This window comes from Plecotus auritus (assembly GCF_963455305.1).
Source record: "Plecotus auritus genome assembly, chromosome: 2".
Classification (NCBI taxonomy): domain Eukaryota; kingdom Metazoa; phylum Chordata; class Mammalia; order Chiroptera; family Vespertilionidae; genus Plecotus; species Plecotus auritus.
In genome coordinates, this window is record NC_137771.1 from 192854118 (window position 1) to 192881626 (window position 27509).

The 27509-nt window shown below is 38.6% G+C and overlaps 1 protein-coding gene across 1 annotated transcript in view; it reads right to left on the bottom strand.

Moving 5' to 3' along the window:
- The window catches only part of NAALADL2 (N-acetylated alpha-linked acidic dipeptidase like 2), a gene marked incomplete at its 3' end in the record, with an annotated part of 846771 nt that overhangs the window by 478002 nt on the left and 341260 nt on the right, over positions 1–27509 (bottom strand). Inside the window, exon 4 of the mRNA XM_080654263.1 lies at positions 27224–27343. Within this exon, the coding sequence (XP_080510389.1) occupies positions 27224–27343 (120 nt within the window). The remainder of the gene's footprint in view (positions 1–27223; positions 27344–27509) is intronic.

Genomic DNA, 27509 nt, shown 5'->3' on the forward strand with positions numbered 1-27509 from the left:
CTTCCCCCTGGTGGTCAGTGCATGTCATAGCAACTGGTCAACCAGTCAACTGTCTGCCCCCGGTGGTCAGTGCATGTCATAGTAAATGGTTAAGCAGCCTTAGCATATCATTAGCATATTACGCTTTGATTGGTTGAATGGACGACTGGAACTTGAAGATAAAACATAGAAAATTAAAAAAAAATTATATCAATTATTGGCTTTTCTTAAGTCAATTTCCTCCCCTTACACTGACACATGAGTAAATCACACTATCAGAGTGAATATGAAATCGGTCACAAAGCCTCCCCCTAGAAATAAGAAGTTAATTCTTTAAGAAGCTCAAATACTTTCTATTTTAAAAGAAGAAAGTAAAGGAGATGAGCTTTTGGTCTTTATTTTTTTTAACAATTCAAAAGGTTTGATAATGCCATTTTAAATTTGACAAGGAATGAGATTTCCCTATTGCAACATTCCTAAGCATTATGTACAATGTACCTATTGTAACATATGGTAAGGACATACTATACTGGTTTTTTTTTTTTAAAAAAAATCAATAACCAATCTCCCTAGGAAAAAAATGCCCTTGTTTATTAGACTTGACTATACAATTGAAATGTTTTGTAAGATTTTAAAATATGACCCATGACCTCTTGTAGAACTGGTGTTTTTATTATTTTAATTTAGGAGATTTATCCCCCTTTTCTGTTAACAAACATCATTTATTCTATCAGGTGAAAGAATTGGATTCTTAAAATCTTCCAAGAACAGGCATTGCAAAATGGTTGTGAATTCTAAGTCATTACAGAAATTTTAAGAGAAAAAGAAAGCAATTTGTTGAGTTGATAAGCTAACTAATTAAGGAGTCAGCTTCTCTTATCGGGTCCCCACATAAATAACCTTGGGTTCTTTTAAGTGATACACTAATTAATGCATGTAATAAGTATAAGAATATTTTCCTTTTCAAGTGGAAAACAGAATGCAATAGTATAAAAAATATATTGAAAAGTACCCTTTCCATCCCTGGAAGTATTTAGCTTCCAGGTGCTGCATGTTTCATGACTATATTCTCCATCTCTATTCAAACTCTAGAAGCAGGACCACAAGTGTCAGTGAACATTATCCTTATACACATATCCTCTAACACACATATGCACAGCAGAACAAAAACAAGTTAAACATGCAAAAATCATAGTAAAAAGAGGGGGAATCCTTTACTATCTTCTTTCCCATTTTCAAGGCATTCTACTTGTGTTTATTTATGTTTCTTCCATAAATGAAACTAATTTGGGGGGAAGAAGTCCATTTTGTTTCAGGATGTACATGAGTTGTTTGATTGAAAAGATAAATTAAAATGATTTTTTTTCTATTTTTAAAGGATATTTATAGACTATTTTGCTAGTCTCTCTTTCTTAAGTGTGTTTCCTTGAGAACATAGTGAATCCGAGTCCTTCCTTAAGGAAGATTAGAACCTTTGAGATAGAGATAAATCTCTCTAGAGATTAATCCTAGACTCTAATGAACAATGTAGAAACACGTCCAATGTGACAACAAATGAGCATCAGATGTGTTAAACATACTCTCAGAATTAGCTCAGGGGTCTCTAATGAGATGTCCAGAAGCTAACAAGGTGCAGACCCATCTCCCTCAAGCAAATATGAGAAGTTACTGCTTTTTCTTCCACTCTGCTGTATCAAATGTGTGAGACTTTGTCCTATGGAGTAAATTTTGTGCTAATTTACATATATTGCAACTAGCATCTCCCATACTTTTCACTGAAATGCCACAACCTGCCTAATCTTAGTCTCTCATTATTTTCTAGCAGGGTGCATATGACTTTTTCCAAATTCAGCTTACCATTAATGTGTAATGCAGAGGAGTTAAGATATTAATCATTCAGCCTTTTTTCCTGAGTATATAAATTTCTTCATAACATCTTTAAGGGTTTTATGTATTCCAGTAAGGTGAGGGGGATGGGGGAAGACACTGCCCTTCACCTTGTTCTTTTCAAAGTAGATATTAAAAAGTAGAAAATATTTTCAAGGTTGTAAATGGAGGTAACAGTTAAATGGAGAAAATGAAAAATCAAGATAAAATTGAATTAGAAAGGGGTAATAAAGTGGAGTGCTAGTGGAAGACTAAGAAGACACAAAGATTCCTCTGTTTTCCAGTTCCAGGAAGATCAGATGCCTGCCAAGAAATGAATAGATGACTGTAAGTGCTGTTTCCCAGGACCCTCTCTAAAGATAACATTTACAAGTATCTAAAATGAAGACGTGAAAACAAAGATAACCTTCTAGTTTACTCCATCAAGAAAAAAGCATGAAAAAATTTTATTCCCCACAATTTCTTAATAAATTTGCATGGCTTTTATTGCTTCTAAAATTCTAGGAAAGTGCTTATTTATTCAGAGATTAATTCCCATAAGCATTGGTTTTGATATTTGAGTGCAGCTTGTGGTGTACACATTTATTTATAAAACTAAAATATAGAGGATCTGATTTAGAGATTGTAAATTTCAGGAACATTTTTTATCAGGTTGGCCTTCCTGACAATATCACTCTAGATCACTTTTCTACCTCCAAATTTCATGAAGTAATAAAATATTATGCAATATCTTCTGCCATAAAAATAAAAAAACCCAGATGGTTTGAACTAGGAATTAAAGTATGCGGTTTTGAGAAGACATAATATATGGTTTTATGCATAGAATATATTCAAGCAACAGATTTACTATGTTTAACAGATTTAACCCAAATGGGAAGGTTTAAATTTTAAAAAACTCTCATGCTTTTAATTAAAGGTATATTTTCAATCAAAAACATCAATACTTTACATATTAATCTAAAATACAAACTGATGTTAAAATCCACATCAAGGAGGTTTAGCTTTCAGGCAGAATTATAAGCAGCACATTTTTTTAGATGGTAAGATGGCGTTCTTTTCCTAGAGCTGTTGCTGGAATATTATAGTAATTTTGGTGAGTACATTGGCAATGATAAGGATAAATTTCTGCAGTTAGCTAAAATAAAATATCCACTTGCCCTAGGGTGTCGTATAAAATGAATCCAAGTTTGAGAGTTCCTTTTGTGTATGACTTGTCACTGTCAATGTGAATTACTTGAGGGACTATGTCTGGTGATCTATCTACTTGTATGAGCAAAATAAAGCTCTAGCTGCAACTGGTAGATTTATTCCTTATTGAAGAGTTGAACTCTTCTGAGATGAAGGACACACAGTGTGAACTTCCGTAAGAGGAAGAAAATGCACCTTCATTTCATCTGTAATGTAGAACTGTTGCATCAAATAACACAACAAAAAATAGGATCTTACCTTTGGAGAAGTGACATTGTAAGATGACAGCTCCTACCTCATAGATAACTATTATATGAGTTTTCCTGGATATAGTCATGGAATTGTTGCAACTTAGAATAGAAAGAAAGCATTCGTTTTTCAGAACTGGATTCCAATCCTCCAGTCACAGTTCTGCCAACTATTAAAGTGTATAATTGCAAAATAATTAATCACAGAGGGCCTCAGTTTGCCTATGTATACAGAGAATATAATACATTAAAAAGTGGATTGTGAAAATGATTGAATTTAAATGCAGTCAAATAAGTATATCATTTGGTAGACCACAAAGTCACCTTCTCATCAGAACAGGTACTTAAATTAGACTTTTAAAAACAACGCTTGGCTGACTCCCATGGCTCAGTGGTTGAGCATTGACCTATGAACCAAGAGGTCACAGTTTGACCCCAGGTCAGGCACATGCCTGGGTTACAGGCTAGATACCCAGTGTGGGGCATGCAGAAGGCAGTTGATCAATGATTTTCTCTCATCATTGATGTTTCTCTCTCTCTCTCCCTCTCCTTTCCTATCTGAAATCAATTTAAAACATTTTTTTAAAAAGCAACACTATTAAACAAAAAAAGGAGAGGTAGCAGGCTGCAAATTTTAAAAAATGGCATATGTGGACAAGTTTCTATTTTCAAAATGACTCTGGTCAGGGTTTAGCTAGTTATACACGAGCTGAGATTCCTCTTATTTCTTGAACTTTAGCAAAATACATAAGATAGTTAGATCCAGCTACTCAGTCAGTCAATAGGACACAGTTTTAGAGCTAAGAATAGAGGCAGGTTTGAAATTTCTCTCTATTATATTAAACAGATGCATTCATTGGTTATTAAGTTATTCAAGAGATAATTTTTGAGAAACACCTAGCATGCATCAAGGACAAAAAATTGTATCTTCAGCTTTTCAGTATTAAAAGTTGAAGATATAATAGCTGGAAAAAAAAAACATATTTCCCTTGTGAATTTTTCATCTAGTAGGTCACATTCTAAATAAATTATACAAATACATAGAATTATAAACAGTGATATTTTTAAAACAAAGTGGTTATTTACCTACAAGGCCTAACATATTACAGTATTTGGGGTCAGAGAAGCATTATCTAAAAAAGTAATACTATGTGATCTGAAGGTTAAATAGATTTGTATAGATAAAAGAGTAGGAGGAAGAAGATTCAGGTAGAAAAAGCTCAAATGAATAAATGTTCTGAGGTAGAAAAATAAATGGCATTATTTTAAAAACTAAAAAAAAGTGATAGCTAAGAAAAGTAGTACAAGATAAGTTATGCAAATGTCAGATTACGAAGGGATTTGTAATACTTAGCATTTTGGTCTTTATGTCAGTGGAGAATGTCTTTATGTAAATGAGAACCATTGGAGAGTTTTAAGCATGGATTTATATGATCTAATGTGAGTAAGAAAAAGATCACTTTATTGAGTGAAAGGGAGATTGAGAAGGAAGAAGACTGGATAAAGATACTTTGTATCTGGAAATATGGACATTTTACTAAATTAATATATTGGATTCCAATTCTTTATTTCTTGATAGGATGAACTATACGGTAACATAGTGCTTGTATATGCTACATTACCATGTCTATGTCTTTCATCCCTCTTCATCTTATCACAGCAGCATTTTATCATCTCACATCATCTTAAATGCTGTTGTGTTGTTTTTTTTTTTTACCAATTGAAGGCAAGACCCTCCACTGGCAAAAGGTGACAACTCAATTGATTGCAATATTGGCTTTATTAAAGTGGCCTGGGACTGAACCCACAATATCTCTGAAGCATACCTTCATACATAGGGTTGTTTGATATCATAAGGAGGTATAAAGTTTTTAAAAGTTATCAACTCCTACACTTAAGATTGCTATTTTCACACTGATACAAACACATACAGGTAGAAATAAAGAAGAGTGATCATTTGGTAGTCACAGAGATGAGGACTTTTTACTTACAAATCTCCCCTCACTCCCACCCCAACCATAATACTGATGACCAATCAGGTTGGTCCAGGCTGGCATGGTTCCAGGTGGAATATTGGGGTGTTACTGGGTCTGTTATGGCCTGAGGTTCCATGGAGATCAGTCAGTCCCTATGCAGATGATCCATGGAGGGGTCCTCTGTGGAAGTGAACTTTGGACCCCTCCTTGGGAAGCTGGGTGAGGTGGTGGTGGAGCTGCTGACCAATGGCCTGAGTTCATGCCTTCCTGATCTCCTCCTCCAGTGGGAGAAATTCACCTGTCAACCTATCATCAGCTTCTTGGTGGGTCTTACCTTTATAGTCAGACTTGTGTGGTCTGATCAGAGTGGACTTTATGAAAGTCGTGAAGCACACCTGGCTGAAACAATGGCCGCACCGATTGAGAAGAAATGCCAACTCACTGACAAGTTGAGTGCAACCAGAGAAGGGTATGTGGGGACCAAGTCATCCTTAGACCATGCAGGTATGAGAAAGAGTCATTACATATATCCAGCCTTAGTGATGCTTACAGAGAGGTCACTGTGACCTAGTAACAAGATCCTGAGGCAGGAAATTACTTGCCTTGTTCAAGCTAAAGAGAGATCTAAGCACTCACATGGCAAGAAGTAGAGATGGTGGAGATGCTAAAGATGCTCAAGTCCCTGAAAGGTTGTGAAACTTCACTTCACAACTGATTTTCCAAACCTGCCAGGAGACCAAAGGCCAAGCCCTGATGGTCCCCTCCTCAGGAGAGGACTAGGTATTAAAACAGCCCTGTTCCCTCCTCTCCATTCAGGCCTCGCCTGATTGCACACTCTCACCTCCACCTCCACCTGAAAACCCCTGAGACCAGTGGATGCAGTAGAGCCCTCTCCCTGGGTGGGGGTTCATCCTCTTCTACATGCCATATACAGCAGTCAGGTCCTACATGGAAGATCCTTCCAAGTGTAAAGAACATGAGGCTTGTTGCAACACACCACGAAAGGGGGGCCTCTCTGTAGTCACAGAATATTTAGATTCTCAGCAGCAATGAAAGAGATGCATCTTGTCTCAAACTGAATCAATCATCAGACTACATGTTTCAGATCTTTGTGAGCATTATATTAACCTTCTAAGTGAACATTTATATTTTATTCTCTCCTTAAATTATTCTATTTTAATTATAAATTGTGTTTGGCTTTGAAATAAAGAACTTTAATTGTCAAAAAATATTAAATTTTCTCCTGCATTGGTTTGTAAATCTGCAGGCTTGTCATAATCTTATGGATCTCAAAAGAGAGAGAATAAATAAGGAACTTCATCTTGGATGATCATCTCATAATAAAATTTATTATCTGTGTCAGATATTTTATTCAAAATATAGGCACTTTTTGACACAGGAGAGTTATAATATTATTTGATATGATCAAATTAAACACAAATTTGAATGTGTAGTAAAATATGTGGCAAATATATGAGAATATATCGTCTTTAGTAGTTGTATACACTTGGTCTTTGAGTGAGCATACTGGAAGACTTATTTTGCACAGTCATAAATATATTTTTTTGCGGAAGTGCCCAGGATGCAAACATCTGTTGGTTAGAATTAGGCCCAGCCACTAGCCGTTAGAGTACCTTAGCACCTCCAGAACTGAGGGTGAGAATGGGATGGGAAGGTGTGGTGAGCTGGTAAATAAGAGGCTTAGTCAACTTTGTTTGAATGCACTATTGAGGTTGGAAGATGAAAGAAGTCAATGTTATGTTAATGTAAACTTAATTTCCTCATTACTCTTAATTTGTAATCTTTATTTTTAGAGTTCTATTTTTATTTACTACAATTAGAGTAGTGCTATTTGAAATTTTCCACATTTGCTTAGTCATTTTTACCTGATTTGCCCCAAATGCCTTTTTGCTAAAAGCTGCTGAAAGCTATAGGGCTAAAGGATGCCTCTGCAAAGGGAACCTCAGAAACCTTGCTAGGGAAATAATTTTTTAAATTATACCATAAAGAGAAATGGAGACCCTGTTAGTTAAATAAACACAATGATGAATTAATTCATTTTTTTTCAAATGATAGATATAAAATACTTCATGATAAATCTGTTTTTATGTTTTTCCTTATGTTTACTTGTTTTATAAAAATAGCTAATGAATACTAATATTTGTAATATATGATGTCCATATAAAAGTAAATTTTTCATGTGGATGCATTTTTATAGAAATTCATTACTTTTGACAACAGAAACAGAAGCGACACACACACACACACACACACACACATTGGAATGTTTCACATCATGTAAGTGGCATACTAACTTCTTCCACTGGACATCAGAGTTGTATAAATTCTAGAAAATCATGGCTGAGTTTTCATATTATCATTATTATACTCTTAAATTTTCTTATAATTATTATTATTAATAACTAGAGGCCAGGTGCATGAAATTTATGCATGGGGGTGTGTGTCTCTCAGCCCAGCCTGCACCCTCTCTAATCTGGGACCCCTCAAGGGATGTCCGACTGCCCGTTTAGGCCCGACCCCGGTAGGCTTGATCGCCCCCAACTGCCCTCCCCTGCAGGCCATCCCTGGGATAAGGCCTAAACGGGTAGTCGGACATCCCTCTCACAATCCAGGACTGCTGGCTCCCAACTGCTCACCTGCTTGCCTTCCTGATTGCCCCTAACCACTTCTGCCTGCCAGCCTGATCACCCCCTAACCACTCTCCTGCCAGCCTGCTTGATGTCTAACTGCTCCCCTGCCAGCCCAATTGCCCCTAACTGCCCTCCCCTGCTGGCCTGAGTCCCCCCAACTGCACTCCCCTGCCAACCTGGTTACCCCTAACTGCCCTCCCCTGCCAGCCTCATTGCCCCTAACTGCTTTCCCCTGCTGGTCTGCCCCCCCAACTGCCCTCCCCTGCAGGCCTGGGTCCCCCCAAACTGCCCTCCCCTGCAGGGCTGGTCCCCCACAACTGCCCTCCCCTGCCAGCCTGGTCACCCCTAAGTGCCCTCCCCTGCCAGCCCCTGGTCACCCCTAATTGCCCTCCCCTGCTGGCCTGGTCCCTCCCAACTGCCCTCCCTTGCCAACCCGGTCACCCCTAACTGCCCTCCCCTGCAGGCCTCATTGCCCCTAATTGCTTTCCCCTGCTGGTATGGTACAGCCCCCCCCCAACAACTGCCCTCCCCTGCAGACCTGGGTCCCCCCAAACTGCCCTCCCCTGTAGGCCTAATCCCCCACACTGCCTCCCCTGCAGGCCTGGTCTCCCCCAACTGCCCTCCCCTGCAGGCCTGGTCCCCCCCAACTGCCATCCCCTACTGGCCATCTTGTAGCAACTATCTTGTGTCCACATGGGGGCAGCCATCTTTGACCACATGGGGGCAGCCATCTTGTGTGTTGGAGTGACAGTCAATTTGCATATTACTCTTTTATTAGAGAGGATAGAGGCCTGGTGCATGGGTGGGGGCTGGCTGGTTTGCCCTGAAGGGTGTCCCGGATCAGGGTGGGGGTTCCCTTGGGGCATGAGGCGTCCTGGGTGAGGGGCCTGTGGTGGTTTGCAGGCCGGCCACACCCCCTGGCGACCCAAGCATAGGCTAGAAGCAGGTATCTGGGATTTATTTATCTTCTATAATTGAAACTTTGTAGCCTTGAGCTGAGGCCAGGGCAGGCCAGGGTGGGGGAAGCTTAGCTTCCTCCAGCGCCATTGCCAGGGGCAACCCAAGCCTCCTGTTTGCTCCAGCTCCATGGCCGCCACCATCTTGGTTGGGTTAATTTGTATACTCGCTCCTGATTGGCTGGTGGGCGTGGCTTGTGGGTGTATCGGAGGTATGGTCAATTTGCATGTTTCTCTTTTATTAGATAGGATGCTAAGTAAAAGAGTGCGAATATATTTTCTTGAAAATCTAGAGACAGTACTTAGAATTTTCATGTGTTTCCCTATTTGATCTTTGTATTTTAGGAACAAAATATGTCATGATTTTACATTGGTTAAATTTTGAGCTTATACTAATATTCATTAAGATGCCATTTGGGTAGAGGTTCATATATAAGGTGAGTGTCCTCTAGACACTTGACTTCCATCTGGCTAAAATTTGTCATAATATACTGATTTTGTTAAAAGTATACATTCTACTTCTGTCAGCCAGAAAGTGATTGTAAAAACTGCACAAATTTTTGATATCTATATAGTAAATGTTGACACCTGAGATATAAATCACATGACTGGCACAGCTGTACACAGTGGCTCAGGGAAATGAACTCCACAATTGTGTATAAATGTAAAGGTCATGTGAGATTCTAGTATTTTTGGAAATATACAAGAAAAAATATATTTAATTTTTGAGAATTTTAAGATCTTCCTAATAAAGATGAAAAAAAGTAAACTAGTTCTTCTATATGAATATAAATTCTTTATCAAGCTATTTGGAATGACATTCTCAGAAAATTGCCTGAGTTTTCTCTTTATACAGCTTCAATCAGTAAATACATGTTTGCACATAATGAGATTGGAATCTGACCTTTAATTTTCACATTTTATTTCTACCACCATGACACTCAGGCTGCTTTCTCATACCAGATTAACTTCCAGTGCTAACATATCTTTACTGCCACCATTTCAGAAGGTAATCTATAGCCAGTATAAAGTACATGAGCAGCAATCAGACAAGAAGAAAAAATAAAAGGCATCCAAATTGGAAAAGAAGAAGTAAAACTGTCATTATTCGCAGATAACATGATATTGTACATAGAAAACCCTAAGGACTCTATAAAAAAACTACTAGACTTAATAAATGAATTCTGCAATGTAACAGGATACAAAATTAGCACCCAGAAATCTATGGCTTTTCTATACACCAACTGGAGGCCCAGGGCACAAATTCATGCACAGATGGTGTCCCTAGGCCTGGCTGACGGTCGCTGGGCTAGGTGCGGAAGGAATGGACATTGGATGCTGACGTGGTTCCCCACCTCCCCCCCTCTTCTTTCCCTCACTGCTGCACTGCCACCGCACTGGGTAGGTGGCGGGCCAATTGGGGCCTGCTGGCCAGGAGGAGGGATGGGGTGCGGGAGGTTGGCCACCAGCGCAGAGGAGGAAGCCAGCCCTTGGCCCCATTGGGACAGGGGTCGTGTCTGCTGCCACCAACCCCTGGCTCCCCATCCCAGCCCAGGGCCTGAAGGCCTCAGTGGGGTTGGGAGAGGAGGCGAAGGTCGCTGGGTGGGGTACAAAAGAAACGGAGGCCAGACGCCAGTGCCACCTTTGGTGCCCCGCCACTGTATGGTTCCCTGCCTCCCCCCTCCTTCTTCCCTCACCTCACCACCACGTGGTGGGCGGGCAGTAGGCCAGTTGGGGCCTGCTGGCAGCGGGGAGGGACGGGGGGAGGAACCACAGGAGGTTGGCCAGCCAGGGGGAGGGACCAGGGGCGGTTGGCCAGCCATGGGAGGTTGGCTATGGGAGCACACTGACCACCAGGGAACAGCTCCTACATTGAGCTTCTGTCCCCTGGTGGTCAGTGCACGTCATAACAGCTGGTCAACTGGTTGTTCCAGTCATTCTGGTCGTAATGGTCGCTTAGGCTTTTATATATATATAGATACTTAAAAGTAAAATATCAGTTTCTTACCTAAAATCAGATAAATAACCAAAGAGAACTGATGAAGTAATTTATAGCATTAAGTTTGTATGGACCTAGAATTACAGATGAAATAATCCCATTTGATATGAGAAATGGAATGCACGTTAATATAATTTTTTAGTTTTCCCAGATACATTCTCTACATTTAAAAATTAATACTTTAAACTGTTTTGTGGAATAGAGAGAGCTATACCTGGGATGATATAACAGAAGTAGGCCTCTCAACCCTCAATAAGTATCTGATGTCAAATGCAGCAGGTTCAATGCATTATACATTTATGTGATCAAGTAAATTGCTAGAAGCAATTTGACATTAAGATGATAAACATGGTTATTAACAGAAATCATGGTCTACGATAATCAGATTCAATAAGCTAATTAATCTTAGCTCTGTCACAAAGATTCCTTGAAACTGGAGTAACATAAAGCTTAAGTAGCTCATTTCAAATGACTTGGACACCCATAACCTGTAATAAATATAAGATGGACAAGGCCATGACATCTAGCCTTCAATCCTCTCTCCCTTTTAGAGTCTATTCAGGGAATCTGCACAGGAGTGCATTCTTAAACCACTTCCTTTTCAGGCAATCAGAATCATGAAATTATCAAAAACACTGATTATTATTATAGAATGAAATATAACCAATTTTGACTCTACTAAAGTTGCAAATGACTTCACAAAAACAAGAAAAAAATCCAAGTCTGGGCCTCATTAAAATAGTCTTTGCAGACCTTGCTAAGATTATAGCAGTGAGCTGTGGCAGCGTTCTTTCCATAATACCAATGGAGTCCAAACATGTCAGGATTTTATTAGCCAGATTAGCATAGACACTGGTCAACTTTGCAAATGGAAAGAATTCATCCACTCTCAGAATCCTCTAATACACTAAGCATTCATACTTTACACAATTTGATTGAAATATGTTAACGAATTTTCTTAATACACACATATGGCCTTTGATTTTTCTTTTTAATAAAGACAAATATGAAACTGATACATTCCTGGAATAGACTTTTTAAAAAAGTATAGAATTTGCCATAAATTGAATGAAAAGGTCCAACAACTTACCATCTCTTACTAGAAGTTAATTAAGTGAGCTCATAAATGCCAAGCTCTCTGTTTTCAGAAAGAACACATTTCTTAGTCTTTTAAATGAAAAAAAAAAAAAAAAAAAAAGCACACCACATTACTAATGTATAATGACATTGGGCCTTCTTATGTTTTGTTTGCAAGTTTTTTTGTTTGTTTTTTTAACGGGGTCTAAAGAGAAAGGTAGATAGCTAGTATAACAACATATATTAAACATAGCTCCATACCTTGAGTGAAATGTCAAAGATTAAGATATATTTTTAATTCTTAAAATGTATACACACACACACACACACACACACACACACATATATATATAGACATCATAAACATTATATAAAACATTAAGTATTCTAAAAGTTCTAGAAGCTGACTGGGACAACTATCTTTGGAAGCCTTTCCTAGTATTTAATGAGCTTTATTTTTTAAAATGATTTATGTGTAACATAAATATATTTTGCTACAATTTAAGCCCATGTTTTAGATCTTTAACCTCTGAAAGACTGAAACAGATCCTAATTTTATGACACATGAAAACTCTTTTATGTGCTTAAAGACTATTTTAAACTTTTTCCTCGTGAGCCTTCTTTTGTTCAGATTAAATAACTCCCAATTAAATAAATCACATTTTCCTGATCCACCAAATGCTGCTATTTATATTCCTTGATTTCTTCTACCCATTATAAATTAACATAAATCAAACTGAACCTAATATTCCACTAATAATGCTATTTTTCCACATTTGCATATCTTTCTCTTGCAAAGATTAACCCAGTGAATTTTTGCTTGTTTATTTTTAATGATATTGTTCTGCTATCTCCTGGTTTTGCTGCTCTTAGGCCAAACTATTCATATTCCCCTGTAACTGTGAAATTTCTCTGGGATTCTGAGACATCAAAGCAGCAAGGGAATATAATTAAATAGGATCCCCACCTGGAAAAAAAAAATGTGTGCTCCTACTCATTAAGATCTACTTCTCTCAGATGTGTATTTTTACAGTGTTTTATTTTTTTAAAAAAATCACGGATGCTTCCTCCAGATACGTTTCTAATAGACCTAGTTAGTGCAATAAAATAAATGGGTCATTTTCAACCCGTTAATTAGAAACTATCATTTCTGTGAGGATTTTGTTAACAGCCAACATAAATCTTTTAAACACCGGAAGTTGTTCACAGCAGCCCAGCGGGCACTTCTCACTTTTCCATTAGACATCCATATGCATCCATCAACTCATTACAGTATTCCACATATCTGTCAACCTTTGCCAAGCTATCACATACAAGCATGCACCCTAAGACGATGCTTATGAAATATTCATAAACATTTTCAAGTTACAAATTCTTCTCATTCAAGATCAGATTTAATGGCAACACTCTCCCGAAGAAGTTAATGAGAAAGCTTCTCTCTTAACAAATGAGCTTAGACATGCCAAGCGCCCTACGATTTCACCAGGTATTCTGGTCCGAAACAAATTGAACACCAATTCAGGTTTACCTTTCTTTCTTTTCTTAGGTGCCTAAGGCTATGTCTTCCTGATTGTCAATAATCTGATAAAAATATAAAAATTCAGTCAATGTGCATGAAGAGGAATTTAACTCTAATGACTGTATCGAACCCACTGGTTGATTTTTTTACCATATTTTGCATGGAAAATACTATGTGATATATATATATATATCTTAAATCAAGTCAGATTTAAACAGCTAAGTTTGTAAGTCTGAATCCTCTGATTAGTAAGCTCAATTGACTAAAGGCAGAAGCTTACTGAAAGACACCACCATAAATGGAAAATCTTGTTCAAATGGAAAGCATGTCTTGTAACCACTCAAACAGCTCCCATGGGAGGGAGGACAGACTATATTCCATTGAGTAGAATTTTCGGATACCTGTTGAGAATCCTGGTAAGTCCACCCTCACTCTCCTGCCCCCCACCTCTACCACACACACTTTTTTATTTTGAAAGTTTTTATTTTATTTATTTTTTAAAATACGTTTTTATTGCCCTAGCTGGTTTGGCTCAGTGGATAGAGCATCGGACTGTGGACTGAAGGGTCCCAGGTTCGATTCCGGCCAAGGGCACATGCCTGGGTTGCAGGCTCACTCCCCAGTAGGGGATGTGCAGGAGACAGCCAATCAATGATTCTCTCACATCATTGATATTTCTACCTCTCTCTCCCTCTCCCTTCCTCTCTGAAATCAATAAAAAAATATATTTTTTAAAATACTTTTTTATTGATTTTAGAGAGGAAGGGAGAGGGGCAGAGAGATAGAAACATCAATGAGGAGAGGATATCATTGGTTGCCTACCTCCTACACACCCCCACTCAGGACTGAGCCCCCAACCCTGGCATGTGCCCTGACCAGGAATTGAATGGTGACCTCCTCGTTCTCGGGTTGACACTCAATCACTGAGCCACACCTGCCAGGCTGAAAATTTTTATTTTTATTTTATTTTATTTTTTTTAATATATTTTATTGATATTTTACAGAGAGGAAGGGAGAGGGATAGAGAGCTAGAAACATCGATGAGAGAGAAACATCGATCAGCTGCCTCCTGCACACCTCCCACTGGGGATGTGCCTGCAACCAAGGTACATGCCCTTGACCGGAATCGAACCTGGGACCCTTCAGTCCGAAGGCCGACGCTCCATCCACTAAGCCAAACCGGTTTCGGCTGAAAATTTTTATTTTTAAGATGTCAATAGAATTGAAATTATAGTATGATTAACATTCATATGCTAATCACCTGGCTCCTACAGATGTTATTTTTCTTCCACATTTGCTTTATCTTCCATGGGTAGGTTTTTCATTCTAAACCATTTGAGAGTAATCTGAAAAAAAAAAAACTATTTGTGCAGTTGTTAAGAACCATGATCGAAGGCACAGTGCTACTAATGTTTAAGAGAAGCCAACTGAAAGTAAAAGTTTCTTCATAAACACATATAAATTAAGGAGCTGTAGGGATCAGAAAGGGTTTAGAATAACAGTGTTATCTCTCCTATGTAATACATGTATGACCTCGAGTAAGACAAACTCTCAGAGACTTAGCTACTCACTGTAGATCAGTGACCATCTCTACATCACAGTGATTTTGCAAGATTATGAGTGTTTACATGAAATAATGTATCAGATATTATTCAGATAACAATGTTTTAAAAAATCTCCAGTGAAAATAAAAAGGTTCCTTTATCATCATTATAACACAACAGTAATAATGAACATTTACTGAGCATTTATGGAAAGTGAGATGATATAAAAACAACACTATCATACTGGTTTTACAAGGAAGAAAATTAAGTCATAGAGGTTAAAAGGCTGGATGACTGACTCCTAGTGATTGGGTGGTTGAGTTGGAATTCAAACCCTATATAACTGATCAGATTCTATACTTGAGCCATGGGATGTGAGGTAAAGAGTAAATGTTGTCAGCTGGGTAACTTGCCAACTTAAGCAGAGTATTCATAAAATATCTGCTTTTCAGTAGTATTTCAGCCCATTGATTTTCCTATTCCAAAGATACTAAATTGTTATTATCTTATCAATTACCTTTCATTAAAATATTTATAAATTGTAGTATGTATAGTATCCGAGTTCTTGCTCCATAGCCATGTGGGCCATGGCTGTGCAGACTTCACATGTAGGGAGCTGGACTGAACTGGACTTTAATATGGAGCAAAAACTATGGACAGTGGCCTTTATTCTAGCCCTGCTGAAGACAAGATTGGCCTTTTTCCATGGCAGCAAGGACAGAAATGAAACCTTGGAGGGTAACCCCCTTAATTTTACACCACCAATAAAGCTTTCCATGAAACTCCTTTTTCTCATGGGGGCCTCAGGATAGTCATTCCCTCGACATACAACAACTCCACTTCCACCGATAACATAGTGACATTTTATCAATTTCCCACTGAATATAAAAAGTAGTAAATTTTTAATTTCTAGCATTTAATAAATACAATTTAAGCCAGAGAGACTATTCCCAAAACCTCTCAAATCACCAAACATGGTCCCATACACAACTTGTGAAGTGTCATCTGCATGCATGCATTTCCCAGTTTTAGGAAAATAGACTTTAGAACTGTACTTTCTAACCAATCAGAATTTTAAAGAAGCTCAAATTAATTGCAGAAAAAAATCCTTTTCTGGTTTATCAGTTGCCTGATCTGTATGCTAACTTATTTTGAAAATAGATTGTATCTACCTGTTTTGTAATCAAAGCACAAAGATTATGAAGCCAGGCAAAAAGAAAGAAAAAAATATATATTTAGTAAATCACACTAGGAGTTTTTTTAATCCCAAGGAAAACATTCTTATATATCTTTTGCAAATCATCATATGAAATATGCCATGTGTAGTCGTGTTTCACTTCAGGTTGTTCTGCCATTTTTTTCACACTTATTTGATTCTGATTGCACAATAAAACACTTTGTCATTTAGCTTTGTTGTCTACAACTGACAAACAATAAAGAATCCAGAATACTGCAGACTATTTTGAAAATATTGGAAATTAAATGATTTCATTAGTGATCCTATCAATAAATCATTTGGTCCACTCAGAATCATTCCCTGAAGTTACCAATATATCTGTTTTACTTCAAAATAGACTGCTGTTTTCAAAACATGCTGAAAGCAATTACTACAAATATTGAAGCAGACTATGTCAGCAAATATACCACAGAAAGCCAATGTAGGCTGATTTGCTTCATTGTATTTAATACACAGTGGGAGGGAAATTGGTTTATAGTAGTTCATATGGAAAATAATAGAATATTTAATAAATAATAATATAATAATAAACTATGTTTCTTTTACTCACAACTATAACCCTCCTGCTGACCCACCCTGTATTATAAATTTAATAAAATAAAAATTTAAATGAGGCATTCCACACATGTGTGAAAGGTTCAGATAGCCCCCTATGGCAGTCACATAACATTTCTCAGAAGAAAGGATCTGAAGTGGGTAGAACAACACTTGACTATCTGTAATATAAAAGTAATTTGGGGACAGGTCAATTACTCTGCTAAATATCACAATTTCTTTTTATTTACCAGTTCTAATAAAATGTTAAAATTGTCCTTTTCTTAAGAGAATCAAAAATAAAATTTATATTATATAACAGATGTTTCAATAGCCGTAATACTATAACCAAGTTATACTATTGTTTAATTACAGATATGCTGTTATTTAAAGGCCAATAAGTGTATTAGAACAGGCATGTATTGGAACAATGGCAACTAAGCAAGGCATGCTAGAACTGTAAGGGCTTCTCCTGAATTTTATTCAATAACTCATTTTATATATGACTAGAGGGCTGGTGCGCAAAATCGTGCACAGATAAGGTCCCTAGGCCTGGCCAGAAATCAGGGCCAATTGGGGCCTTCTGGCAGCCAGCAGGGGCCTTCCTTCCCCAGCTGCCCACCCCCCCAGTTGCTAGCTGCCAGCCAGGGCCTTCCTTCCCCCGCTGCCGGCTGCCGGCTGGGGCCTTCCTTCATTCCATGCTGCCCCCAGGTGGTCAGTGCACATCATAGTGAGCGATTGAACTCCTGGTCTACCCTTCGAACTCCTGAGGGGCCACTTTGCATATTAGCCTTATATATTTTGATAGATAACATTTATCCTGAGATTGCTTGAAGTTGTCTTTGTATGAGAATTACAAAAGAAGTTTCATATAGGTAATCAAAGTACTTATGAAAAACAATCATGTGCTTTACTAATAGGTAGGGCCAGCAATTTTAAGAACCTAATAGATTTAGATTCACATAAAAAGAAAATTATAACTGAAAATTAAAGAATAAACATGATTTTGTTTGAATAATCTGCTGATAGTTTTTCTGTGATTGTGAATAATAGTTAAAATTAAGTCTTCTATTATACTATGGATATTTCTGGAATTATATAGACTTTTTAATCTTTCTAAATTTTCCAATAGAAAATTGACTTAAAATATGGAATTATTCTAATGATGATTGCAGTTATTCTTATTGTGAGAGTTTTAAAATTTAGAGATTAGGTGACTGTAATGTTCAAATTATAAAGTTATTATTAAAGAAATATATTATATTAAACTAGAGGCCTGGTGCACAAAATTCGTGCATGGGGGGGAGGGGGTGTCCCTCAGGCCAGCCTGCACCCTCTCCAATCTGGGACCCCTTGAGGGATGTCCAAATGCCCATTTAGGCCTGATTCTGCCTAAACGGGCAGTCGGACATCCCTCTCACAATCAAGGACTGCTGGCTCCCAACTGCTCGCCTGCCTGCCTTCCTGATTGCCCCTAACTGCTTCTGCCTGCCAGCCTGATCACCTCCTAACCACTCCCTTGACAGCCTGATTAATGCCTAACTGTTCCCCTGCCAGCCTGTTTGCCCCTAACTGCCCTCCCCTGCAGGCCTGGTCACCCCTAACTACCCTCCCCTGCAGACCTGGTCACCCCTAACTGCCCTCCCCTGCAGGGTTGATCGCCCCCAACTGCCCTCCCTTGCAGTCCTGGTCCCTCCCAACTGCCCTCCCCTGCTGGCCATCTTGTGGTGGCCATCTTGTGTCCACATGGGGGCAGCCATCTTTGACCACATGGGGGCAGCAATCTTGTGTGTTGGAGTGATGGTCAATCTGCATATTACTCTTTTATTAGATAGGATAGAGGCCTGGTGCATGGGTGGGGGCCAGCTGGTTTGCCCTGAAAGGTGTCCCGGATCAGGGTGGGGGTTCCCTTGGGGCATAGGGAGGCCTGGGCGAGGGGCCTGTGGTGGTTTGCAGGCCGGCCACGCCCCCTGGCGACCCAAACAAGCAGAGGCTCTGGTATATGGGATTTATTTATCTTCTACAATTGAAACTTTGTAGACTGGAGCAGAGCCAAGCCTTCTGCTCACTCCGTGGCGGCAGCCATTTCTGTTGGGATTTATTTATCTTCTATAATTGAAACTTTGTAGCCTGGAGTGCAGGCCTGGGCCAGCCAGGGTGTGCGGAAAGCTTGGCTTCCTCCATCGCCAGGGAAACCCAAGCCTCCCTCCTGCTCTCTCTGTGGCCACAGCCATCTTGGTTGGGTTTATTTGCATATTCACTCCTGATTGGCTGGTAGGTGTGGCTGGTGGGAGTGGCTGGTGGGTGTCGCGGAGTGATGGTTAATTTGCATATTACTCTTTTATTAGATAGGATGAAATTTTTAGGTGTTACCTAAAATTCAGTGCAAGAGAAAATATACAAAATTGAGCTAAAGATTTAATAAAATTTGGAAATGTAAATCTAGTAAATAAAAGCAGCTTTTTTTTTACCTGTAATAGAAAGCCTTTTTTCAAGTGACATATTACTAAAAATATGAAACCTTTATTTTGAACTATATAACGGGCTATAAAACCTGTCTAATTTCTTTTGCATAAAACAGTAAATACATATTTTCAGTTAAAAAGAAATTTAATGACTATTTATGAGAATAGATTAACTTGTATGTTAATTATTAGTAAAACTAGGGGCCTAGCACGTGAAATCACACGAGACCCAGGACCCAGAGTCCCGCGGCTTGGCGGGACCCAGAAAGAGTCCTATGTACGCTGCTGCCGCCATCCCAGGAGGCAGAACCCAGAAAAAGTCCTGCCACCACCACCGCCCCCGTGGGAGGCGGGACCCAGAAACCCGCCTGCCACCCCAGCGGGACTCAGAAACCCACCTGTGCCTCCTATCAAGTCCTCCTGAGTCAAGTCCCCGCCCACCCATGTGCACAGCCTCCTGCTGAAAGGTCATTACGGTGTGATGGCGTGATGACCACAGGCTTTTTATATAATAGATAATACTTTGATGAGTGTATATTATTTTCAAAATTCAAGTGAGAATATTTTAAGCTTACTTAGCTATATTATGTTTATATAGCTTATCAAAGGTTAATTTGTTATAAAAAATTTAAAATCTATTGAATTTGAAATCAGATACAATATATTGTGCAGCTGCAATCTTAATTACATAAATTGTAGGGAGAGGTACTTTTCTTCAGGTATTAATTGTTTAATGATGTTTCTTTCCAGAAGTAATTTAACTTGTCTCCCTGTATTTTATAGCAACAACAGATTCCTAAAGTACAAGCTGCTGCTTAGGACTCCTTGTCGATGTGCTCCTGAACAAGATAAAAATTAATCTATTTTTATCATAAGACCCTGAATGGAAAAAAAAGAAAGAGAACTTAGAGTCATATAGCTACTGATTAATAATTAGACACCAAGTGAACTCTTTTTAAAACGTGTTAATGTAGAGCCAAGACTTATTTACTTTAACTTATTTTTCTCTTTTAACATTCATCACTCTATATAATATTAGTGCAGATGTGAAAGGAATTATGCAAAATTTCACAGTGAGCTTTAGGAAAGGATATTCTAAATTCAAATGTAAGAAAATTTTAAACTAAAATTTCAACACCATAATCATTCCTGAAATAATCCCAATCCTTGACTGAAGTACTCCTTTCCTTCCCTCTATCCCTCCTTTTCTCTCATGTTCTGTCTTCTGTTTCTCTTTCTTTTTTGTTTTTCTTCACTTATGCTATAAACTTTAGTTAGGAGAAACAAAACGCTTGGCACCATTTTTTCGTGGTGCCAGAATTGCATAAATACATGGGGATTATTTATGCTGACTATGTATAAGTAAAAATCAACCTTTCTAATAGATGATGACACTTGTTATGACTTCATAACATTCGAGTGGTCAGTAAATGTTATTAAATTATGTTATTATGTAGGTATACTCAAAGCGTGGTATTTATTTTTCTTTAAGTAGCACCATTTATTCTAATTTGTGAGAAACAATTTATTCAGAAGGATAAAAGCCTAACAGTTGTTTCTTACTTCTCATTTTCCTCCAAGCTCTTCCAAAATGCCTACCTATATAAGCATGCTATGGATTTAAGTGGTGGTTAGGTAAATAATACACTATCCAAATAATATACAATAGATATTTAATATAAATAATATATAACGAATGTATGCAAAACTGCTTCATTAGTAGAAAACTATATTTGGGTTCCTGGATCATTAAAATTGCAATTATAAGGATAAAAATATATGTAAGGAAAATACAAAAATCTGCTAAGATTTACTAATGTTTTACTATATAACAGTGAGTACTAGGAAGATGTTTATGTTATTTCATTTATAAAAATGGCAATAGCATTTGTGAATTTTTGTGTGTAATTTCACCATGCCCAAAGTCATGGACATGTATTCATTGTAACTTCAATACATACAAATTCCACCCGTACGAGATAGGGGACTGATAAGTAGTGTGGACACAGACAATGGCCTAATCTTCACATTTCACTGGGATTTACTTGATGTCTAGCTGTCATGGAGTACACAGTGATTTTTTGTTATTATTGATTTTTTTTGTGTGAAAATGGCTTTAAGAAGAAAGCCAAATGCTTTTATTGCATTTTATAAAATAAATTCCATACTAGAGTGCTATTCAGCAAGTTGGGAATGTGTGAGGATTGTAGAATCTCTTTTACTGTGTCTCAGACTGTCACTGAGAGAAACCTACCTGAATCCATTATGACATGTAAGAGAATATTCTGTCTTAAAGCTTACAGAATTAAAGCACTTTCTCATAAAATAAACTGCTATAAATGCAAAGTTAAAATAAAGCCTTCCCTCTAAGGTTGAAGCGTAAGGGACTAGTCCAAGCTAGTCTGGAGACTTGGTTGGCTCTTCCCTGCAGCATGTATCTAAAAGCCATGTGCCTTTCACAGTCCCAGCTACACAATGTGGAGACTTTCTCATGAACCCCCTTCCTGGAGACTAAGTTAATGTGTACACAGTAGTTACAAGGGATCTCCTCCGTCTTGGGTGTAGACTATTTTTTCTACTTATTTAAGAGAGAATTTAATACCGCATTATGCTTCCTTTTTGCTCTTCCTGCCTCAGATTCAGAGATTCCCTACCAAATTCATTTTTGAACAGTGACTTAGAAACAAACTACTGCACAGCTAAAATAACATTAACTGTTCTCTTTACTCATTTTGCTGCATGTTCCCAGTTGAGATGCTCATTTAGAATCATGATTCATAGTTGTGATTCACATAGAAGTCAATCCGTCCTCTGCCTTTTCAACTAACTGTGTTACTGAACTCCCTGACTTTCAAATTTCAGCCCCAGAATATATTTGACGTACAGGTGAAGTAAGCTTGGCTGTAATTATGCTGTATAAGCTTGTCTCATCCATGTTTTATTTCTCTTTACTTTGTGAATATGTATTAATAGCTACACTACCAGTTATTCTCCCAAATCTCTGGGAGAATCCACAGAAAACAGAATGAAAGGTTAAAGAAAGGATGCCTTGATTCCTCTGCCTAGAGAATAATGCCAAGTTGTGACAAGGCTCTCTGTCTGGAGGGGGGATTCTGCATAGAACTCTTTGTTAAATCTGTTCATAGGCCTATAAGGAAGATAATCGGGGAAAACACACCAGGTCCTCAATGACTTTGTCCTAGTCTAGATAAATCACTAATTCACTACATTATAGATATGGCCAAGGATTTCACAAAATATTCTTTGGAGCAGTCGAATACAAATAAAAAGAAATTTTCTTTTTCTTAACCCATTAGCTACTGGTAGGAATTTTGACTATTTAGCCCATAAGTGTCATTAAAACAAAATTTTAAATGCCTTATGTTTATGTTTACTTTATTTTTGAAGGCCGTTTTTTTTTTTTTGTTGTTCTTGTTGTTGTTGTTTTACAAAATAGTATATGCACAACTATTGCAGACCATTTAGAAATTCAGGAAATATAAAGCAGTAGAAATTATTCATATTTCTAAGGACCCAATTTATATAATTGGCCCCTGCCCATTAACACCATATTAGCCATTATCACTGGTAGGTTGAACAGACAAACTTCACGGAATGTACCCAGGACAATGTTACTTTGTTCCCCACGTCCTTTTAATCCATGTCTAGAGAGGAACATTCTTTCCTAAACACTTAGAGGAAAACATCTGATTATCCAATATAATAACAAGGTAATATGCAAAATGACCAAATGGTGGAACAACTGGTCGCTATGATGCGCACTGACCACCAGGAGGCAGATGCTCAACTCAGGAGCCTCCCCCTGTTGGTCAGTGCGCTCCCACAGGGAGAGTGCCACTCAACCAGAAGCCAGAAGCCTGGCGAGCTCAGTAGTGGTGGCAGGAACCTCTCCCATATCTGAGGCAGCACTAAGGAACAGCAAGCTGAGCAGTGAGGAGTAGCGAGCAGGTGGGCAGTAATGAGCAAAGGCTCCCAGACTGCCTCTGAGGGGTCCCAGACTGTGAGAGGGCACAGGCTGGGCTGAGGGACCCACACCAAGTGCACAAATTTTCATGCACTGGGCCACTAGTCTACACTAATAAAAGAGAAACATGCAAATTGACCGTACCTCTGCTATGCCCACCAGCCACACCCACCAGCCAATCAGAAGCGAGTATGCAAATTAACCCAACCAAGATGGCTGTGGCCATGGAGCGAGCAGGAGGCTTGGGTTTCCCCAGCAATGGAGGAAGCCAAGCTTCCCGCCTGCCCTGGCAGGCCCTGGCCTCCGCTCAAGGTTACAAAGTTTCAATCATAGAAGATAAATAAATCCCAACAAAGATGGTGGCAGCCATGGAGTTGGAGAGAGCAGGAGGCTTGGGTTGCCCCCAGTGATAGAGGAAGCCAAGCTTCCCGCCCAGCCTGACCTCCACTCAAGGCTACAAATTTCAATTATAGAAGATAAATAAATCCCAGATCCAAGTGCCTCCGCTTGGGTCGCCGGGGGGCATGGCTGGCCTGCAAACCACCACAGGCCCCTCACCCAGGCTGCCCCATACCCCAAAAGAACCCTCATCCTGATCCGGGACACACTTCAGGGCAAACCAGCCAGAGCCCACCCATGCACCAGGCCTCCATCCTATCTAATAAAAGAGTAATATGCAAATTGACCATCACTCCAACACACAAGATGGCTTCCCCCATGTGATCAAAGATGGCTGCCCCCATGTGGACACAAGATGGCCACCACAAGATGGCCAGCAGGGGAGGGCAGTTGGGAGGGACCAGGTCTGCAAGGGAGGGCAGTTTGGGGTGATCAAGCCTGCAGGGGAGGGCAGTTAGGGGTGACCAGGCTGGCAGAGGAGGGAAGTTGAGGGTGACTGGGCCTGCAGGGAAGGGCAGTTGGGGAGGACACAGGCCTGCAGAGGAGGGCAGTTGGGGGGGACCAGGTCTGCAGGGGAGGGCAATTAGGGGTGACCAGGCCTGCAGGAGAGGGTAGTTAGGGGCAATTAGGCTGGCACAGGAGCAGTTAGGCATCAATCAGGCTTTCAGGGGAGTCGTTAGGGGGTGATCAGGCTGGCAGGCAGAAGTGGTTAGGGGCAATCAGGAAGGCAGGCAAGTGAGCAGTTGAGAGCCAGCAGTCCTGGATTGTGAGAGGGATGTCCGACTGCCTGGTAGGATCGGGCCTAAACGGGCAGTCGGACATCCCTCGAGGGGTCCCAGATTGGAGAGGGTGCAGACTGGGCTGAGGAACACACCCCCTGAGCACGAATTTCGTGCACCAGGCCTCTAGTTGGTAATAAAAAAGTTGAATTTAAGCCAATTGTCATAAGTAATTAATTAGAATGCCTAGTTCTGATACCATGATCAAAATTCTACCCTTGGTTTTAAGTTCATCTTCTTACCCCTCCACCAGATCAGGTCTGCTATTGGAGAAGGAGTGAACTATGTTTTATTTTCTTCACCACTGACTAATGATACTCACCTGAAAATTAAAAATAACCATAGTCCCTACATCAATAATACTGTTATTGTAAGGATTAATGTGATAATACATAAAAAGTACTTAGCAAAATATCTAGCTCGTTACCATGGGAAACAAACATGCATTTTCTGCTCTCAACTCTGGCTCACAAACCAATCCCAACACATACAACATTTGTTAGATACTAAGCAAATGTGTCTCTTACCTTTAGGATTCTCAGGTAAGTCAGATACCAGTCTACTATGCCTCTCATACTGCAGAGTATATTCATTAAACCCTCCATGTGGTTCCACTGAAGGCTCAAGTAACTAGGTTTCCAATGGAACTTAAATTTCTCCAAAATTACTATTCAAAAAATCCTTTCCCCCAAATCTTCAAACCTTTTCTACCCCATATAAAAGTAAGGGGTTTAATAATTGTCTAACATGTTTTCAACTGTTTCATTTGAAATATTGGTGTTGGGTAGCTCATTTTGAAAGATCTATTCTTTTATATATTAAAATCTCAGTTAAAAACTCCAATTTAACATCTTTCCTTCCTTCCTTCCTTCCTTCCTTCCTTCCTTCCTTCCTTCCTTCCTTCCTTCCTTTTTTTTTTAATCTATCTATCTATCTATCTATCTATCTATCTATCTATCTATCTATCTATGTATCTATCTATCTATCATCTATCTACTTACCTGTCTAACTACACCATACACACACCTATACATACACATTAAAGACTCAGGATATGAAGTGACACTGAAAGGATGTAAATCTTTGTTGATTCATGTAAGTAGCTGTTCACCTTTGAGCTAGTCACTTATTCTTTTTCTGCCTTAGTTACCACTCTACCTCAAAAGCAGTTACTGTGAAGATTAATGTGATAACACATAAAAGGTCTGTAGAATAATATGCAGCTCATATTACTAACAATATTACACTAACAATAAGAATAACATAAGTATTATTATAAATGTCCTCTTTATAACTTATTTGTTCAATTTATGAGAATTTCCACCCACATCATTATTCTTCTTTGCATTGTAATTATTGTACAGTATTTAGCTGTACAAATGTAACATAAATTTCAATACTTAGCTGGACATATATGTTATTTCTAATATTCTGTCACATCACTGGTCATCATTGTGTTTATCAACTCTGTTTTATTCCCCTTTAGAATATATTGATTGAACTGGAATTACTGGATCAAAATGTGATTATTTTAAAGCATTTAGTACATGTTGACAAATTATCCTGCAAAAATTTATAGCACTGTACACTATATTTTCATGACCATCTTAAAATTCTGGACAGTTATATACTATCACACACTGATTTAGGTGTAAGGGCATCCTTGGAAGATAATGAAAAACAGGCACAGTATGTTCTCTTGTCTCCTTACAAAGTATGCTAACAGATTTCTGAAACTTTTTCAGACCTGGCAATTAACACAGCTCATCTAGGGTTGGATGAAGATAAATCCAATATATCTTCAGAACCTGAGAGTTCCAGTGATATAACTATACTGACCATTCTTTTTAATAGTAAAAGAAAATTAAGTACAAATGAGCAGTTGTGGCTGTCTATAATGGTGGCTCATTATGTGATATTTAGATCAAACTGCTTTAATTATGTAAATGCATCTAGTGGATAAGTGTTAATAAACTTCTATTTAAATAAATAAGTCAAGAATCTGCTTCTCTTATGCATATTACCGTTCAATTAAATTCCTGAGCAGTCAGTAACTGTGAAGTTATACAGTTGACAAAATCAATCACTAAGGAGAATAAATCAGCCAGATACTAGTCTAACATAAAGAATAAAGCAATTAGTCAGTTTTGTCAATAGATTAAAAGTTTCACTATGTCATAAGAGGAGGATGCCATTGTTCTCATTTTTAGTATTCCACATAGGTATTATTATGAAATGTATGCCAATTTTATCAAGGTCTCACAAACTCACTAATGTTTGGCTTACAGTATCTTCTGTATTAAGTAATAAGGGTAACAACCTCTTTTTCTTTAAAATTTTAATTTAAAATGTTCTGTTTTAGCCAAAACCGGTTTGGCTCAGTGGATAGAGCGTCGGCCTGCGGACTGAAGGGTCCCGGGTTCGATTCCGGTCAAGGGCATGTACCTTGGTTGCGGGCACATCCCCAGTGGGAGGTGTGCAGGAGGCAGCTGATCGATGTTTCTCTCTCATCGATGTTTCTAGCTCTCTATCCCTCTCCCTTCCTCTCTGTAAAATATCAATAAAATATATTAAAAATAAATAAATAAATAAATAAATAAAATGTTCTGTTTTGGAAAAGTTATCTTGCTGTGACACTCTCTGCCTCTTTGTGCCCCCCTCTTTTACACACACACATACACACACACACATGCACACACACACACGAAACACACTCACTTCACAACCACAGAGGCATATAACTGCAATAAAGCAAAAGAAAATATTCATCCCACTACCAAAAAATAACCATTGGACCAACCTTATAAAGTAGTGGCAATTTTCCTAATTTCAGGAGTGCAATCTGGTTTGTTATATTTCTCATATTTTTTATCCTTTTTAAATCATCTGCATTTCCATAACTCACATCAATGATTTCAGCCTGAAAGAGAAGGAAAAGAAAAACACACAAAGAAAAATAAAGCCTTGTTGGAGGAATGATAGAAAATCCATTTGGTATGACAAAATCATTCCTAGAATGTGAAATGGTCAAGGAGAATCAATTCATTCTCTTCCCCTGTCCCAATAACCACAATCCTGCCCTTTCT